This window comes from Trachypithecus francoisi, unplaced genomic scaffold (assembly GCF_009764315.1).
Source record: "Trachypithecus francoisi isolate TF-2019V2 unplaced genomic scaffold, Tfra_2.0 Contig01585, whole genome shotgun sequence".
In the NCBI taxonomy this organism is placed as follows: Eukaryota; Metazoa; Chordata; class Mammalia; order Primates; family Cercopithecidae; genus Trachypithecus; species Trachypithecus francoisi.
Window position 1 is genome coordinate 552,975 of NW_022681444.1, and position 19,403 is coordinate 572,377.

General features: G+C 42.4%; 1 protein-coding gene across 5 annotated transcripts in view; it reads left to right on the forward strand.

Moving 5' to 3' along the window:
• The window catches only part of RABGAP1 (RAB GTPase activating protein 1), a 166,622-nt gene extending 147,703 nt beyond the window's left edge, over positions 1 to 18,919 (forward strand). For all 5 annotated transcript variants that reach the window (XM_033190393.1, XM_033190403.1, XM_033190410.1 and 2 more), the window contains 7 exons: positions 4,167 to 4,259; positions 4,689 to 4,799; positions 13,456 to 13,560; positions 14,438 to 14,521; positions 15,195 to 15,266; positions 17,251 to 17,448; positions 18,769 to 18,919. In XM_033190393.1, the coding sequence (XP_033046284.1) occupies positions 4,167 to 4,259; positions 4,689 to 4,799; positions 13,456 to 13,560; positions 14,438 to 14,521; positions 15,195 to 15,266; positions 17,251 to 17,448; positions 18,769 to 18,891 (786 nt within the window). In that variant the 3' untranslated portion in view covers positions 18,892 to 18,919. The remainder of the gene's footprint in view (positions 1 to 4,166; positions 4,260 to 4,688; positions 4,800 to 13,455; positions 13,561 to 14,437; positions 14,522 to 15,194; positions 15,267 to 17,250; positions 17,449 to 18,768) is intronic.
• The last annotated feature ends 484 nt before the right edge of the window (positions 18,920 to 19,403 follow it).

Here is a 19,403-nt window from a genome sequence, read left to right on the forward strand (position 1 = left end):
TTAAATAAATGTCCCTACTGCATCTTTATTAAGGTAAAAAGAAAGCCTTTGGCTTTGATTTGTTTAACATCCTGTTATTATGAGTCCCGGTTACTTTCCAAGCATTGAGCACTGGAGATACAGTAGTAAGGATAACATATATGGCCTTTCTCCTGGTGGGAAGACAGACAATTAAGTAGAAATATAAGTAATTGTGAGCTTGGATTGCTGCCATGGAGGAATTGACTTGATGCTATGAGAAGAGTTATATAACTGAAAGACCTGGCCTGACAGGACGAGAGTATGAGGGAAGGGTTTGCTAAAGAAGGGGTGTTGGAACTGTAATCCCAAAAGTGAATAAGAGTGAGCCAGGTGTGAGGTTGTCTAGGCAGAAGGAACATGCTTGCATTGCACGCCCACTTTGGTTGCCATTTCCATTCAGAAGAAAAGTCAATGCAAGGAAAAGAGAGTACTTTCTGAGTAATTTAGCAAGCATTTCTGGGTACTCGCTATGCATGAACAGGGGACAACGATGAGTGAGAGACAGTTCTGGCCTGGAGAAGACATTCATAATGTCATAGGCAGGCCAAGAGGTGCTGGCCTCTCCCAGGTATGGCCTCAAAAGGAGGCTTAAAATGCTTCTGCTGCTGCTGGCACCTTTTGGTTCCCCGTTCGGGTTTCAGGCATCAGTCTTTTTCTTGGAGTTGGTGCCTCAAAGGCAGCCTAAACTAGTTGACCCATGCTGCAAAAGTCAGCATCAGCCGTCAACCCATGAGAAGCTTTGGTGTTTTTATTGATTTTGTGCTTGTGGTGAGTGTTTAAGGGAGAGAGGAAGGGTGGGAGGGAGAAAAAGAGAGACTGAGAAGAGGTGAGAGTGAAGACTGGGAAAAGACTGAGCTGGTGAAGAAGTCAGGACCCTGGACCAGCAAAGTCTGTGAAGACAGCAGAGCTTTGTGTACACCCATTCCTGAGAGGTGACCCCTGAGGACTGATTCAGAAGTAAATGAAGACCGTCAGCTAGAGAAACAAACAGAACTCTTAGAGAAACCCTGGATAATTATTAAAATGATACTTAAACAACATTTCTGTTTTTCCTAATTATAAAAATAATTCATACTCAATGCAGAAAACTTGGAAGACATAGGAAAAATGAAAAGAAACACGCATGTCCTATCATGAGAATGTAAGAAGCAAATGAGATGTTGGTCCGTGTAAAGGTTCTATTATTTACCAGGTACTTATCACACACCCTTGTTACATATGATACTGAGAGAGAATCAACCCTATTACTGTGAGGGTGAGGCAGCTATAATAAGGGTTAATGAAAAATAGAAGACATTGTTCTGTAGTTAGCCTATTAAAACATATATCTATGGGGAAAAATGTTAATTCTTCCTTATCCAGCAAGAGAATGAAAAATTGAAGAATCTTGAAGATGTGTGAAAATGTTTTACAGGATTTGGTGTCAATTCGTTTTTTTAAATATAGTGCCATGGGAGCCTCATAACCACCGCCCTTCCTCCCATTTACTCAGAATGCAAAAGCACTGGGATGAAGTGTTTGCTGTTCACAGCCTCATTTATTTTCTGTTCCACTACTATTGATCTTTTAGGATTGTCTATACACTTATTGATTGCATAGACATTTTACTTAGATGCTTTCTTTGTGAGTCACTTAGGTACACAGCAGAAGTTTACCCTAGCATTGGCCCTAAACTGCAGAAGATCTCAGCTTAAAGATGTCCGTGGCCGGGCGCGGTGACTCAAGCCTGTAATCCCAGCACTTTGGGAGGCCGAGACGGGCGGATCACGAGGTCAGGAGATCGAGACCATCCTGGCTAACACGGTGAAACCCCGTCTCTACTAAAAATACAAAAAAAACTAGCCAGGCGAGGTGGCGGGCGCCTGTAGTCCCAGCTACTCGGGAGGCTGAGGCAGGAGAATGGCGTAAAACTGGGAGGCGGAGCTTGCAGTGAGCTGAGATCTGGCCACTGCACTCTAGTCCGGGCGACAGAGCGAGACTCCGCCTCAAAAAAAAAAAAAAAAAAAAAAAAAGATGTCCGTTTGTGGCCTTACCCCAGGTGTTGAGTGAGCATCTTTCTATAGAGGTCAGCTGGAGCAGAATGCTGTCTTCCTGGCTGCCTAACCTTGGGCAACACCCAGACTCCAGGAATAGAGCTCTGATTGAGGCAGACCTGCAAACAGCCTGACTAGGGGAGGTGTCCACAGTCAGTGGGAGAGGAACACACTCTCCCACTGAGAGCGTCTGGAGACACGCCAACACACAGCAAACGTGGGCCTATCCCTTCCCCTTTCTAGGTCTTATTTCTTCATCTATAAAATAAGAAATTTGAAGTGGAGTAGATCTGAGAGTCCTAGTTACCTGGACCTGGGAACTAACAGGCAGATTTCCAAGTCAGCACTTTAGTGCTGATTACTAAAGCTTCAGGAAGGGATGACCATTAGTTTTATAATCATTCTTTTAAAATATATATATATATTTAGATGGGATCTCACTCTGTCACCCAGATGGGACACAGTGGTGCAGTCTTGGCTCACTCCATTCTCAACCTCATGGGCTCCAGGGATCCTCCCACCTCAGCCTCCTGAGTAGCCGGGACTACAGGCACATGCCACCATACCTGGCCAATTTTTGTATTTTTTTGTAGAGACAGTCTTGCTGTGTTGTCCAGGCTGGTCTCAAACTCCTAGCCTCAAGTGATCCTTCTGCCTTGGCCTCCCAAATGGCTGAGATTACAGGTGTGAGCCACTGCACCCAGCCATAATCAGTCTTTAAACTACACACATCTGTGTTTTTTTAAATCACTTTTCTATTATATCTCATAATTTTTGAACATATAATTTTTTAAAATGTCATAGGGATTGGCTAGCTGTTCAAAGGAAGGAAAGATAGTCACCACCCAGCCTGGGCAACATAGCAAAGCTCCACTGCTAGAAAAAAGTAAAAATCAGCCAGGTGTGGTGTTGTGTGCCTGTAGTCCCAGCTCCTTGGGAGGCTGGGGCGGGAGGATCAACTTACCACAGGATGTCAAGGCTGCAGTGAGCTGAGATCACACCACTGCACTCCAGCTTGGGTGATAGAGACCCTGTCTCAAAGAGGAAAAAAAAAAGGCAGTTACATCTTGAAGGTGTGTTGCCCTTGGTTATAATTTAGCTTGAAGAAGGAGACAGCACCAACTAGTAAGGAGGGGAAAGCCTGTTACGTAGAAGGAAAGCCAAGAGAATAAAGGGAGAAAAGATTTTCTAGAAGAAAGCAGAGTAGATTGGTCATGTTAAAGCATGAAAGGGAGTTTTGAAGTTTAGTTGGGGAGATGTAAGACCACTGGACAGAGTAAAAAGACACCACTGGTGACCTTCAACAGGGTTATTTCATAGAGAAATCAGAGCAAAGGCCTGACTTACATTAAGGAGGGGCAGGTCTTGAAGCAACGGAGATGAAGATCTAGGCCTGTGGTTTGCAATGGTTTGTAAGAAAAGGCTTGAGAGAAAGAGAACAATAATCTGATGGGGTGAGAGGGCATCTAAGCAGAGTAGTCAGCAGAGCTGTATTTTTAAGGGTACAGATAATTGTCTATTTGAAAGCAGCACGGAAGGAGGTAGCAGAGAGGAAAGGGAAGGGATAGAGAGGTGCTAGGATAGTGAGGACTTCGGATGGAGTCCAACTGCCAGGGCTCAAATCCCAGATCTCCCAGTCCCTTATTGTGTGACTTTGGTCAAGTTACATAACCAACCTCCTTATACCTCAGTTAACTTGCCTATAAGATGAGGATGAGAATAGCACACTTTGTAGAGGTGTTGTGAGGTCACAGATTTAAAGGATTTAGCAGCAGCACTCGTATATGTTAAATAAAGTGGTGGCATTATTATTATTAGAGACAAATAGAACCTAGAACTTGTAGGAGGAGCCATCTGTAGGGTGTTCATTCTAATACTGTCAGTTAAAGCCTTAGGAACCAGACATCTCCAGCAGAACTCGAAACACATTGAGAATTTGGGGTCCTGGGCTTATACCCTACTCAGATGATTTCCCTCCAAAAACATAGGAAATACCACGTCCATAATGATTGAGATTGCCCAGGCCACCAGAAGTCTTTGTCTTCAGTGCAGGCACTGAAGCACCCACTACTTTCTAATACTTCTTAATTTACCCTATGATTTATCTTACAGATTAGTCAAAAGAAGTTGAAAAAATACGAGAAAGAGTATCACACCATGAGGGAACAGCAGGCCCAGCAAGAAGACCCCATCGAGCGATTTGAGGTTTGTTTGCTTATGGCCTACGTGTGAGGAGCTCCCAGGCTTTCATTTCCTATGATTGTGCCTGTAACTAACTTCATTGAGTCCTTTTTAAAATTCAGTTCCTCTGTAGGTTCAAGTTTTAGTTTGAGTTTGCAAATTAGCAAGCAAGATCTGTTTTTGCTTCAAACCAGCTGCCTGGTTTGTTATAGTTCAGTGGCTTTTCATCACAGTTAGTAAATAGTAGCTGCTTGACAAGGTCACTTGAATCAGATAAGTATTTCTTTATGGAGCTAGAAAATAAGTAATTGTTGATTTGGAAACACATCAGGTCCAGCCATTTATCTTATTGTTTCCATAGGACTTAGAAATTTATTTTGAGGTTTAGCCCAGAGAAATGACATTTCCATCTGATTTTTATGTGTCTGTAACTGATTTCTTTCTACTTTTCAGCGGGAGAATAGGCGTCTACAAGAAGCTAACATGAGATTGGAACAGGAAAATGATGACTTAGCCCATGAGCTGGTGACCAGCAAGATTGCACTACGGAAGGACCTGGATAACGTAAGTCCAACGGGTCTGAAGGGAAAGACTGCACTGAGACACTTGACTTTTCCCCTCAAGAGATCCTGGAATTTTGGTGTACCTTATTCTAGCCACCTGTAAAGTTTCCCTCTTGTGATACAACTTGCTTGTCAGTGTCACTTCCCTCCTTTCCTTCAGGAATTATCTGTTGTCTCACAAAGCTCTCCTTACCACCTTCTTTTCTCATTGTGCACATAATCCTTGAGCTCCTTTCCCAAACATCATTTGATTAACAGACTTTGTGGTTAATTCTTACATTACTATAATTGGCAGGAGCATTTGATCATCATAATTACCTTAACCTCCCCCTCAGACAAGAGATTTTGTTATCCTACATATTTCGTGCCTGTTGAAAAGGCATTGCCAGTTGGAATGCAGCTCAGTACCTCAGCAACTTGCAGTTTTATCAGGAGTTTCTGTTGACAGATGTTTCATTTTTCTTTGCTTCTCCTAATTTTAACAATTTTGGAATGATGTCTTTTCTGGCAGAAACCCTTTTCTATTTTCTGTACTACAAACTAACCTTAGAAGAAATGGTATAATCTCTCGATCGTGGTTTAGGTCAGAAGTTGGCAAACATTTTCTGTAAAGGGATGGATAATAAGTGTTTGAGGCTTGTGGCCCTATAGTCTCCATTGCTGCTACTTAGCAAAAGCAGACATAGATGATATGCAAATGAATGAGCATGTCTGTGTTGCAATTAAAAGCTTTATTTACAAAAATAGGTGACAGGCTGGATTTGACCCTTGGACTACAGTTTGCCACCCCTTTAGATTTCCCTGCCAGGCTCCTAGGATTACCTTTCTGCTCGTTGGTTTCCTAAAGTTCCAGGAATGGGCTCAGGCTGTTGAGGATTTTTACGGGGGTCTTACATTATATGCACTGAAATAGGGTCCATGAATTTCAGGATGTCCTTGACATCCACCAGAAGCGTACGAACATTTTGCGTACTCATGCGTTTCCTTGAAAGGCTGTGCTTTTGTTTAGTTCTCCTAGGTAGAAAGATTGTGGTTTCATCAGATTCTCAAAGTGGTTAACAGGTGAGATAGAGCCCACAGTATCTATCAGTTCAGAAAATGTAGGATAGACCTGGATACTAATGCCAGCTACTCTACTTTCGGCTCACCTTGGACACCCTGTAAAATGAAGGGTGGTAGAATAATAGCTATGTCACAGGGTATAAAGAGAATTACATAATTAGATGTATATGAAAGCATCATAAAAAAAATCAGGCACAGGCAGTGTTAGCTCCCTCTGCTTGTCTGCTTGTCATCTACAAATAACTGAATTTAACAGGGAAGGCTCCTCTTTGCAGTTTTTGCAGGGAGAATGTTTCAAGTCATTAGCCCTCAATGACCAGAACCTGAGCTCTTTTGACGGCTTTTTGGCTTAGCACAGTCTGCTTATCAGGGTTGAGTTTCCTCCTTACGGTGCAAGTTCCCAGCATATCTCTGTTCCTCTTTGTAGAAACACTATATGGGTCATTCTCTCCCTGTTTGGGTATTTCTGCCTAGTGAGTGGAGGGAGGCAGGTGTACATGGAGCAGGGACTACTGAGGCAGGGCCAGAGGTGTGCACCTAACACAGCCCTCATAGCAGCTGTGGGTCATGCAGAAAGGAGAAAAGAAAGGAAAAGAAAAAAAAAATACAGGTCTTGAACAGGAGCCTGTGTGTCCTACAATGAAATTAAGAGGCAGCTTAGGCCAAAATTCCAGGTAGATTTTTAGTTTGAGCTGTTCCTTTTTCCAGTCTAACAGGCCCAGTATTAACAGTGACACCCACTAGTGAATCATAGACTACTTATGTTCTTAAAACCTGCCCCTAAACAACATAAACCCTTTTTCAAGTCATCTTATCCTGACACAGTAGTCAGGGAACTAGGTTTCATTCCTGATAATTAGGAGTGCAAAATAATAAGAATTATAATATTAGCTCCCATTTACTGATGATTTGTGGTGCCAGGCACTATGATAAACATTTTACTAAACTTTGATCTCTCTCACCCTTACCTCAGCCTTGGGAGAACAGTAATGTAAGTTCCATTTATGGATGAGGATTTTTTTTTTAGCAGCTATAAAACTTGAGATTCAGTTGAAGGCACCCAGGAAAAAGCAGAGCCAGGCCCATGGAACTGGAATGTCCAGGCTTTTGTTTTGTTTTTGTTTTTGTTTTTGTTTTTGTTTTTTACAGTGCCACCTTGTTTCCACAGTACATATGGGACAAGGAGCTATGAATCGATGTCATAACCATATCAAAAACATGAGGACCAGGGATTGTGACAGAAGAGCTAACATTTCTTGAGCACTTACCAAGTGCTAGGCACTGTTCTAAGTGCTTTCAGTATATTATCAAATCCTCAGAGTAGCCCATGTTGTAGAAGGGATATAATTATGATCCCCGTTTTACTGATGAGGAAACTGAAGCAAAAAGAGGTTAAATAACCCACACAGATCACCCAGCTACTGGCCAGGCCCTCAAATTGAAGGCCTGACACCAGAGCTCACCCTCCTACGCAGGCAGCAGGGCTCAGGAGCGCCACACCAGGGCCCATCCTGCAGTCATCTAAAATGCTGCAGAGACACACCTTTCCCACACTCACTTTCCCTTCCCAAGTTAGACTTCTCTCTATAGTTTCTTGTGAATCGTCACTGAAAATCAGCCGGATTCTTCCTCACTGAAGGGAGGATTGTGGGGCCCTTTCATTATATTTTTACTTTAGGGACTTAGGTTTTTGAAAGAACTTCATTCCTTTGAGCTCTTTCCTTCCTGCATCTCAGAGAAAAGCTCTGGTGTGAGGCTTTAAAATTTCCAGAACCCTCTTGTATTTTCGGTTAATTATACATCACTTTTGTTATTCATCACCTATCACTTTTGCTGTTCTTCACACAGCAGCTGTGGAGAAATTCCATGTCAGCCACTTAATTCCTAGGTGACCCCAGTCATGACTGGACCTGACACTGGTGCTGAAAGGATGAGGGGAACCTATGGAAGGTCCCTGCAGAGCTGATAGATAGGACCATGTCCGAGTCCCCTCTAGCAGGGTCACTCCTCTGTGTTGAGACAGATGTGGGAGTGAAGGAAACTGGCTGGTGAGCCCACCGGCTGTCCAGCAGGATGTGAACTCTGGCATGGCTGCTTATTAGTTCTGTGGTATTTTGCAAATTGCTGAACTTGCCCCATTGAGTTAACTTGGCCCCTTTATTAAAAATCAATTGACCCTAAATTTGCAGGTTCACTTCTTTTTTTTTTTTTTTTTTTTTTTTTTTTTTTTGAGACGGAGTCTCGCTCTGCCGCCCAGGCTGGAGTGCAGTGGCCGGGTCTCAGCTCATTGCAAGCTCCGCCTCCTGGGTTTACGCCATTCTCCTGCCTCAGCCTCCCAAGCAGCTGGGACTACAGGCGCCCGCCATGTCGCCCGGCTAGTTTTTTGTATTTTTTAGTAGAGACGGGGTTTCACCATGTTAGCCAGGATGGTCTCGATCTCCTGACCTCGTGATCCGCCCGTCTCGGCCTCCCAAAGTGCTGGGATTACAGGCTTGAGCCACCGCGCCCGGCCGCAGGTTCACTTCTTGATTCTGTCTGCTCCATCTGTTTGTGTGTCTATCCTTAAGTCAATACCACACTGTCTTGCTTACTGTAGCTTTATAATAAATCTTAAAATCAGTTCATGTGAGTTCTCCGACTTTGTTGTTCTTTGCATTTCTGTATCAGTGTTAGAATCAGCTTGTCAACTTCTAGAAATAAAAGCGTCTGGCTTTTGAGTGAGGTTCATGGAATCTGTAAAGCAGTTTGGGGAGAATTGACATCTGAACAACAATTGAGGCTTTCAGTCCAGAACATGTTAAAATTTTCATTTATTAAGGTCTTTTTCAGTTTCTCTCAGCAGCAATGTTTTTTAGTGTTCAATTTACAAGACATGCACGTTTTAATCTATTGTAAAGTGGTATTGTTTTTTAAATTTCATTTTCCAGTTGTGTATTGCTAGTCTCTAGAGATGCAATTGGTTTTTGTGTTGTGACCTTGTATCCTGTGACCTTGTAAAAACTCATTTGTTAGTCTGGCAACTTTTAAACATATTTTTTGGGATTTTCCACATATACAATCATATCATCTCTGAATACAGTTTTTCTTCCTTTCATATTTATCTGCCTCTCTTTTGCTTGTCTCACTGCACTGACTAGCATCTTCAGAACGATGCTGAATGGTGAGAGTGGACATCAATGTCTGGTTCCAGACATTAGCTGTAGGTTTTTCATAGAGTAGGTTGAAGAAATAAATTCTCCTCTGTTCCTGTTTGCTGAGTTTTTGTCATGAATGGTTGTTGAATTTTGTCAAATGTTTTTCCTGTGTCTGTTGAGATAATCATTTGGTACTTCTCCTTAATTCTGTTTATATAGTGAAATAAATTCACTTTTCAATGTAAACCAACCTTGTATTCCTAGGATAAACTCCAGTTGGGGTTTCTATTTTTTATTAAAGATTTTAATTTTTATTAAATATTTATATGTTCATAAGAAATATTTGGAGTTTTCTTTAATATTTTTGTCTGGTTTTGTCATTGGGGAATGCTGGCCTCATAAAATGAAGTGAGAAGTGTTCCCTCCTGTTTTCTTGAGGACTTTATGTATGATTGTTCTTTAATTAAATCTTTAGTTCCCTAGTGAAGTCATGCAGACCTGAAATTTTCTTTGCAGGAAATTAATTGTGAATTCTTTCTCTTTCTAGATATGGAGCTATGCAAATTTTCTAATTTTTTGTGTGTCTGTTTTTATAATTTGTGTCTTTCAAGTAATTTATCCATTTCGTCTTAAGTCTGTTGATATAAGGTTGTATTTCCTTACTCTTTTAATGTTTGTAAGATCTGTAGAGATGTTTAATTTTCATTCCTGATGTACGTCATTTCTTTTTCCCACTTTGACATAACCAGCCTAGCTAGAAGTGTATCAATTGTTTCGATCTTTTCAAAAGCCAACTTTAGCCTGGGCAACATGGCAAAAATTAGCTGGCTGTGGTGTCACATGCCTATATTCTCAGCTACATAGAAGGCTTAGGTGAGAGGATCACTTGAACCCAGGAGGCAAGGGCTGCAGTAAACCAAGATAATGCCACTGCACTCAGCCTGGGTGACAGAGTGAAACGTTGTCTCAAAAAGAAAAAAAGCCAACTTTTGGTTTTATTGAGTTTTCTCTGTTGTCCTGTTTCATTGATTTCTGCTTTTACATTCTTTGGGTTTCATTGGCTCTTTTTCTGGCTTCTTAAAGAGGAAACTTGAATAACTCTGGACCGTCTTTTCTAAAATAAGCATTTAAAGTTATTAATCTCAGCCAGGCACAATGCCTCATTCCTGTAATCCTAGCACTTTGGAGGCCAAAGCAGGAAGATTGCTTGAGCCCAAGAGTTTGAGACCAGCCTGGGCAATATAGCAAGACTTCGTCTCTACAAAAAAATTTTGAAAAATAGCTGAGCATGGTGACGCATGCCTGTAGTCCCAGCTACTTGGGAGGCTGAGATGGGAGTATTATTTGAGCCCAAGAGTTCAAGGTTAAAGTGAGCTGTGATCGTACCACTGCATTTTAGCCTGGGCAACAGAATGTGACCCTGTCTCTTTGAAGAAAAAAAAAAAATCATAAATCTCCATGTAAGCCCTATTTTCAGCTGCATTCCACATACTCTGATGTGTTGTGCTTTTATTTTCATTCAGTTCTTGTGATTTACCCTTTCACTTATACAAGTTTATTAGTAGTATGTAATTTAATTTCCAACTATTTTTCCCAGAAACTTTTCTGTTGTTTATTTTTCATTTAATTCTGTTGTGATCAGAGATTATATCCTGCCTGATTTTAATCCTTTTAAAATACACCATTACTTATTTTATGGCTTATCATATAATCAGTTTGGGTGAATGTACCACATGCACTTGGAAAGTATGTATGTTCTATTGTGAGTGGAGTGTACTGTGTCAGGCCAAATTGGTTGATAGTGTTCAAGTCTTATATAGAACAACTTGATTTTCTCTGGTGGTTCTATCGCTTACTGAGAGAGTGCAGTGGAAGTTTCTGTGACTCTAATTGTGCATTTTTCTTTTTCTCCTTTTAGTTACGTAGGGATTTGTTTCATGTAATTTGAATTTCTGCATACATTTTGGACTAACACTTTCTTAATGGAGTGACTCTTTTAGCATTATGAAGTGTCCCTCTTTGTCCTTGGTAATATCCTTTGTCCTGAAATCTGCTATACCTGACATTTTTATAGCCAGTCCAGTTTTCATGGTATTGTGTGGTATGTACATCTTTTTCCATCCTTTTACTTTTAATATGTCTGTGTCTTTATATATAAAATGGGTTTTTGTTTTGTCCAAATGATCATTTGTTTTCTATTTGTCCTCTTTGCATTTTTTTCCTCTTTCTGTATTCTTTGGTTTAATTGGGCATTTTCATTATTTCATTTTATCTCCTGTGTTGCCTGATAAGCTATTCTAGAGCTTCCTCTTCTCCAGAGCCCTGTCCCATGCCTTCCAGCCACCCTGACTTCCTGTCTCCTTAACCCTTTGAGGCTCTCATGCTCTGCTTGGAACCTAAGCAGAAAGTCAGGGTGAAAGCAGGACCTTGTTTGTTTTCTTCCTTCCAGAAACCTCAGTTCTGCCTTTATTGTTCTCAGTGTCCGAAAATAGCTGTTTCATATGTTTTATCCAGTTTTCTGTTTATAGTAGGAGGATAAACTTGCTCCCTGTTAATCCTTCATGACTAGAAGTCTGGATTTATGTTTATTGTGACCAGATGCCCTCTCCTCATATGCTGATGTAAATAGAATGTGCAGTGGGTATGGTGCCGTTAGAGGACCCTGGTTGGGTCAGGCCAGTACCCTCTGTGCACCTTCCCATTGGCATGACCTTGAGAGTCACCTCTGAGGAGTGGTGGCACAAATGCTGGGCTCAATGTTAGAAGACTTGGTTTCAGATTCCAGCTATGCCACATGCTAGTGAGAGCTTGGGGAAATCACTTCCCCACCTAACTGCTTTATACACTGGGGAGTTGGGGTGGGCAGGGAAGATTGTTGTGTTAGAAGACCCATTTCATCAGCAGGCTCCTCCATACTCCTCAGAATCAGTCTTAGTATGAATCATCATCTACCCAAGGTAGTGATGATGAGAAAAGGACAGAACATTAAGTGTGTAGCACATGCTTCAATGTAATGCTCAAAAGATGTTAACTGAGTCCAAGCGAGAGAGGATAGGTTGTTCTGTTGGTTAAAGTAAAATAGAATCTTTAACAGGACTTCATTCTCCTTACTAGTTATTTTCCCTGTTGTTTGAGTCTCTTCATTTCCTTTTTTGATTGCTTCTTGGGTTTGAGCTAAAGAAGGAGATGATAAGCTACTTCCCATGAAGGACATAACTGCAGGGCCACATTTAATTGCATGCATTTGCAATTTACCAGTAATTAATGGCCTTTTGAATCTGCATGTGATGCCATTCTCAGTTCCCCCCCTATTTTTCTCTCTCTTTTGAGACGGAGTCTCACACTGTTGCCCTGCTAGAGTGCACTGACACAATCTCAGCTCACTGCAACCTCCGCCTCTTGGGTTCAAGTGATTTTCCTGCCCTAGCCTCCCGAGTAGCTGGGATTACAGGTGCCTGTACCTCGCCCGGCTAATTTTTTGTATATTTTTAGTAGAGACAGGGTTTCACTATGTTGGCTGGGCTTTTCTCAAATTCCTGACCTTGTGATCTGCCCACCTCGGCCTCCCAAGGTGCTGGGATTACAGGCGTGAGCCACCGCGCCTGGCCCAGTTCCCCATTTAAGGACCCAGCTCTCTGGAACCTGTTTCTTCCAAAGAAGATACAGGAAAGGAAGTAGAGTATAGTGGAAAACTCAGTGGCCCAGTTACACTACTTTAGGTGATGTCAGAATTTCAGGGACATCCTATCCACATTAGGAGCCCAGCAGAGACCCTCTGTATTTAGTCCTTGAGTCTTCTCTAATATGGTATAGTCAGTCATCCTTGGAGTGACCCGTACCAGGAACTCGTATGTCAGGCAAAAGTATATCATTTTCACTAGGACACACAGTTATACCCACTAGACCTTTGCATGCTTTAGAAAAAGACAGGTGGAGAGTGACCACTGAAGATAAGAAAAAGTGCCAGGAAAGGGACTGCCTCCTTTATCAGGTAATAACAAGAAAAATGCCAGACAGGTTGGATGAGGCAGAGGAAACATGGTTTGGAGGAAGAAAACCAGTTTATTAATAATAATGATGGCTACCTTTTATTGGTATTTACTGTATTCCAGGCACTGTGCTGAATGCTTTTCATGCCTTATCCCTCAGATGAAGAGCTGGAAGCTTAGAGAGGTTCTCAATGACTTGTCCAAGTGGCACATGGTCAGTGAACAATAGGCATTGAGCCCAGGCTGTGATGCCAGAGGCTAAGCTCCTAACTACTGCCCTGTACTACCTCTGAGCAAGAGACTGGGACAGGTACTTAGGCATGAGTGTATTCTCATTGTGACCCTGGGGATATAATTTCCCCTCTCTGAATCAGAGTTTCCCCATCATCTTAAGATGGGATTATGCTAAGTAATGTAAACCCTTTGCAGTTCCCAATTCTTGTTTTGTGACAGCATATCTTAAATGTTTCAGGCTGAGGAAAAGGCAGATGCTCTGAATAAGGAGCTGCTGATGACCAAACAGAAGTTGATTGATGCAGAAGAAGAGAAAAGACGGCTGGAAGAAGAGTCTGCTCAGGTAAGGAAACTCTCCCACATTCCTCTGTCTTGCAAATGCTTGAGAATTGGGAGTTCAGCTGGTGGCTTCCTTTTGGCACTGGAAAACCTGGAGACATCTGGCTTCAGTTTCTCTCCAAAGACCTTTTTTTTTCCCCTACTATGTAAAATCCAATGGTTCCTAATTAAAGCCTAGGAGGAGACAGTGGTTGAGGCCCATCCTTTGTTGGGGCAGGAGAATTTCTGTGTATCAGCATCTGAGTGTAACAATGAAGAGGGGGTAGAATTTCTGCAGAAGGAAAGCACACATCATATAATGCCTGGCTCTTTCCCTACTTGTCCTCTGCTGTCTCCCTCATAGAGCAAGCTTGGGAAGTCTTGTTCTGAGCCAGTGCTCTATAGTCATTGGAGACACAGAGCTGCAGGCATGGGAAGAGCTCTGGGTGCTGTGCGCCCAAGAGCAACCCCCTCCCTCGCCGCACCTAGTCCTCCAGGAGGCAAGACTGACTGGGGTGAGAGACTGCAAAGCCCTTTCTACAGAAACCATGAGATTCTGAAAACCCGCAGTCCTCTTATGAGCTCTTTGGTTTGTGCCTGGTTTGTGCTGCCGTCTCAGTGAAGGTCCACAGGTTGGCTTGTACTGGCAGGGAAGACCTTCAGCAGAAGCCTCAATCTGAAATGGGGTCTGACGTTTTTGGAAGTTTTAACTGTTCTCTCCCTCCCCTACATCAGGAACAGGGGATTAGTGCTGCCAAGATTGAAGGAAGAAAGTAGCTGAATTAGAGGACTTCCAGGGTTTGGTTCAGCACTTTTTGGGTAGCCTAGCACTAAGCAATTGGTGGCAGAACTTCCTTTATTTTTATGTTAACATAGTCACTTTTGCCTTTTTATGTGTGCAGTTAAAAGAAATGTGCCGTCGGGAACTTGACAAGGCAGAATCTGAGATTAAAAAAAACAGTTCTATCATTGGTGACTATAAACAGGTACGTTCCAGTACCCTGGGACTGGGCTGTGTGGAAGCCTGTAGTCTGGATAAAATGTATACCCACCCCCACCCCCAAACCCAAATGCAAGCACTCTGGTTTCATATCCTGGCTCTGCCCCTTGCATTGACAAGTGGCTTCACTTACTCTCAGTTGTAAAAGAAGGAAAATCATCCCTGTCTGGGAAGGTTGTTATGAGGATTTAAAAAGACCGTGTTTGTAGAGTGCCTGGCAGTGCCCAGCACAGAGTAGGTACTTAAAACCACAGTATGTTTTGGTGTGTATTTCAGATTCAGAATTAGGAACTTTTGTTTATGTGTAGTTTTAAACCTGTTCTCTTCCTGACTGGTTGAGTTTTAAGAACATAACAAATGGTCATTTTCCCTCCTACACTAGGATCTCATGCTAGCTTATGAGTCTGGCAGGTGTTCAGAAACCATTGGCCATTGAATGTGGTGCTGCTTGGTTTCTGCAAGTCCTAGGTCAGTGAATGCAGAGGCGGCATAGCTAGAAGAACCCCTACTTATCCACCAACCTCATATCCCCTCTTGAGTGGTAGCAGCCTATTTGCTACTATGTTAATTCCAATTTACATATTCCAGCTTTCACTACAGAATTTATGCAGATGATTACAGTTGCTCAAGAGATTATTGTTTTATATTTGTTTCTTTAGATTTGTTCTCAGTTGAGTGAAAGACTGGAGAAGCAGCAGACAGCCAATAAGGTGGAAATTGAGAAAATTCGGGTAAGACTTCTCTTTACCTAAAAGATTTTATACCACTTACTTCATTTTATGGCTGTATAAACAGGTTTTGGGAGGAGGCAGTTGATTTCAAAAGTGAGAGAATCTAAGCAATAAGGCACCTGTCACAGGTCCTGGCTCTATAGTTGACAACTAACATTATGCCTGTTTTCTCTGGAAGGGCGTACAGATGAAATCAAACAAGCTCTAGCTTTAGCTCTCAACGTGCAAGTGCCCCACGATTTCCAAATGTTGTCTGTAAGGCAGTCGGTGTCAGCAGTGTGATGCTGAGGAGAGGGAGTCATGCAAGTGACAGGTCTTGCTTGAGGTGGTGGGAGTGCAGAGGTCAGAACCATATGCTGTGGCTTGTCACTCTCCAGTGTTGTTCTGAGTTCATGCCTTCTGCTGTAGCACATCCAAGTACAATGAGGACCTTAGTTTATTTATTTTTTTTATTTTTAGAGACAGGGTCTCACAGTGTTGCCCAGGCTGGCCTTGAAATCCTGAGCTCAAGTGAAATCCCTACCTCAGCCTGAGCTGCTGGACTCCAGGTGGGCACCATTGTGCCCAGTTTAGAACTTGAATTGTTTAATGTTTTGTTGGCAGCTTAGGAGCTTTTATAATGTGGTGCTTTCTTCTTTAGGCTCTACCTATATTACAGTACTTGTCAGATTTTACTAAGATAAGCAATTTACTGAAAGGTGCCTCACTAACATATTTACAGCTCAGAGGACAGGAACTTGGGAAGGTTCTGTGCTCATGGCCATGTTTGCCTAAAGCAACATTATACCTAGAGCAAGATGACACTGGCCTTCATCATAGTTAATGTTTAACCAGATCTGTTTTTGTGTGTTTGTCTGTTTTGAGACGGAGTCTTACTCTTGTCACCTAGGCTGGAGTGCAGTTGGCACCATCTCGGCTCACTGCAACCTCCGCCTCCTGGGTTCAAGCTGTTCTCCTGCCTCGCCTCCCAGCTAGCTGTGATTACAAGCTTGTGCCACCACGCCAGCTAATTTTTGTATTTTTAGTAGAGACAGGGTTTCACCATCTTGGCCAGGCTGGTCTTGAACTCCTGACCTCGTGATCCACCCGCCTTGGCCTCCCAGAGTGCTGGGATTACAGCTGTGAGCCACCATGCCTGGCTACCCAGATCTGGTTTTTAAATATAACTTATTTTCTGATTCTAAAACTTTAATATTCTTGCAGAAAATTTGGAAGAGTAAATAAGGGAAAAAAGCCCTTATGATCCATTTTCCACATATAACATCATTATTAACACTGCGGTGTGTATTCTTTCAATCTTTGTTCTGTGTTTAACATATAAAATTTCATTCATTCTAAGATAAGCATTTTTTTTCCCATTTAAACATCTTTGAAAGTGGGATGTTTTATAATTGGCTTTTTGTGGTTTAATTGGCAGAATGTTTTCTTAGAGGAACATAAAATGACATTTCTTATAGTTAATGGCATCTTATTTTGATGAAATGTGGAATACATTTTATTTGTAATCATAGTTTATGTACATTTTTGTGTTCTATTTCAACCACTATGCATCCATTTTCCAATGTTATGAAAAGTTCCTCAAAAACCTTTTAGAGGCTGTGTACTTCCTTGTATAAATATAGCACAGTATATTTAATATTTAATTGTTTTGAATAGTTTATCCGCTGCTTTTTTGCCTGTCTCCAGTTCTACAGTGAAAATTTTGTACATAAATTTTTATCTAGTTACAGCTTCATTTTTCACCCTGGGTTCCCAGAAGTGAGATTACTGAATCAAGACAATGGTATTTTTATTATTTTTGGTATATAATACCAAGTGGCTTTTCCAGTAGGTTATCTGCTAGTTTACAAAGAGCACAGGTTTTCAGAAACTGTAGTGCTCAACAGAGAAGCCGTCTCTTGGTGTCCCCCAAAGAGGGTGCTCACACCATCCTAAAGGGCCAGTTCCTCTTCTTTGCCTCTTCACATCTAACATTCAATTTCAGCAAAAAGTGGATGACTGTGAGCGGTGCCGGGAATTTTTCAACAAGGAAGGGCGTGTAAAAGGCATAAGCTCAACCAAGGAGGTTTTAGATGAGGACACGGATGAAGAGAAAGAGACGCTTAAGAACCAGCTGAGAGAGATGGAGCTAGAACTGGCACAGACCAAACTCCAGTTGGTGGAGGCCGAGTGTAAGATACAGGTAACAGCAGCCGAGCTCAGACACGTGCCTGCGGGCTGGGTTTCCTGATGTGGACTAGAAACCCCAGAAATTATCTTTATGGTTTGGGTTTTTCCCCACCTTCTAAACTTTGATCACAGTTGTCATGAGAAGAAATACAGGACTTGTTATTGGCCAGTGGATGTCTCATCAGTATTTGCCCTGTCTTGAGGATTTTCACTTTGTCATATTGAGAATGATACACAAAGCTTGGAATCTTTTGATGGGATGAGAAGACAGTGCTTTAGAAGCACAGCTCTACCACTGAACTGTTTGACCTTGGGTTAGTAACCTCCCTATATCTCAGGTTCCTTATCTACAAATGGAAATGATGAGTCCCTATCTGATGGGTTGGTTTGAGGACTAAGTAAGATAGTGTACACAAATGGCTTGGCAGAATGCTGGGGGCTTTATAAATGCAAGCTTTTATTGTTCCAGTTCCCACCACTTAACTAGCTTCGTGACTGTGAATATGCTACCTATCTGAGCCTCCTTTCCTGATAAAGAAGTTAGGGCTTGTTTTGGTCATCTTTATATGCGTTGGTAGGTCCACCAGCACCTCTAAACCCTAAGCACTGTTTATGGACAGAACAAGTTCAGGATAAAAGCTTTAGGGCTGATTCTCCCTCATTGCACATATTCACTGGGCATCCGCTCTTTGGCAGGCCCTGTTATAGGTCTGGAACTGCAAAGCTAAGACCTGGTAGTGTGACTACCCAGGATAATCAGGAAAGGCATCACCAAAGCAGCAGTAGCTGTGCTGTGATCAAAGAATGCACAGGGATTGTAGCTACAGGAGAGGGAGAACAGTGGCAATTCCAGGCAGAGGGAGTGGCATGTTCAGCAGCACAAGGAGGAGAGTGGCTGCCCAGGAAGGAGCCTTAGGAGTTCTTTCCTTGCAGTAGGGGACGGAGGTGGCGCTAAGGCTGGAAGAGAGTGTGTGGATCCAGATTGCGAAGCATTTCAAACGCCATGCTAGGGAGTTTAAGGATTTTTGCCGAAATGAAATTATGTCATCGGAAGTAGAGCATTAGCTGTCTGCCTGGTGTGCATTAGGTGGACAGAAGAGGGAGACATGGAAAGTAGAAGACTTTTAATAAATAGACCAGGCAAGAAATTAGATCCTAACTAAAAACTCCCAAATCTTTAGGCATCCGAGGCATTTCAAGCCAGTTTGAGACAGGGAATTTCCCAAGGCCTCTCCAGAATAAACAGACTACATTCTTGTCTTGGCTGTCCTCTGGGGAGCCAGTGTCATTGACACCAAGCCCAGCATCCTCATGCGCACTGTTCCTCTTGCAGGACTTGGAGCACCATTTAGGGCTTGCCCTCAACGAGGTGCAGGCAGCCAAGAAGACGTGGTTTAACCGAACACTGAGCTCCATAAAGACAGCAACCGGGGTTCAAGGGAAAGAGACTTGCTGAGAGCAGCTGCCGCCTCCCGACACCTTCAGAAAACATGACACCTTTTGTTGCCTTCTTTGGCCAGATGTGTGATTCTGTGACTTGTCCTAGGACCAGAATGTACCTAAGTCAGATCCATAGACGCATGTTGGTAGGTCACTGGACCGGAGCTCATGAAGCAGGCAACCTCTGGGGTAAGACTACTGATACTAACAGGCCTGCTAGCTCAGCCGATGCTCTGGACACTCTAGAAATCACTCCTCAGTGTGACCTCCCAGGCCTCTTCCCCATGTAGGTCAACACCTCACCCAGCCTGAAGGCTGAGTTTACATGATCAGAGTTAGGGGATCCTTCAGTCTTTTTTTAAATTTTATTTTCTAAACCTTTTTTTTTTTTTTAAATATACATATTATATATATATATATATTGTGGGGGTGGGGCAGGGGATCAGAGATTCAAATAATTCTTTTCTGCTTCAATGCCAGCAGAAGGTCCCCCAGGTAGACATGGAGAAGCACTTTGTTTTAAATAGG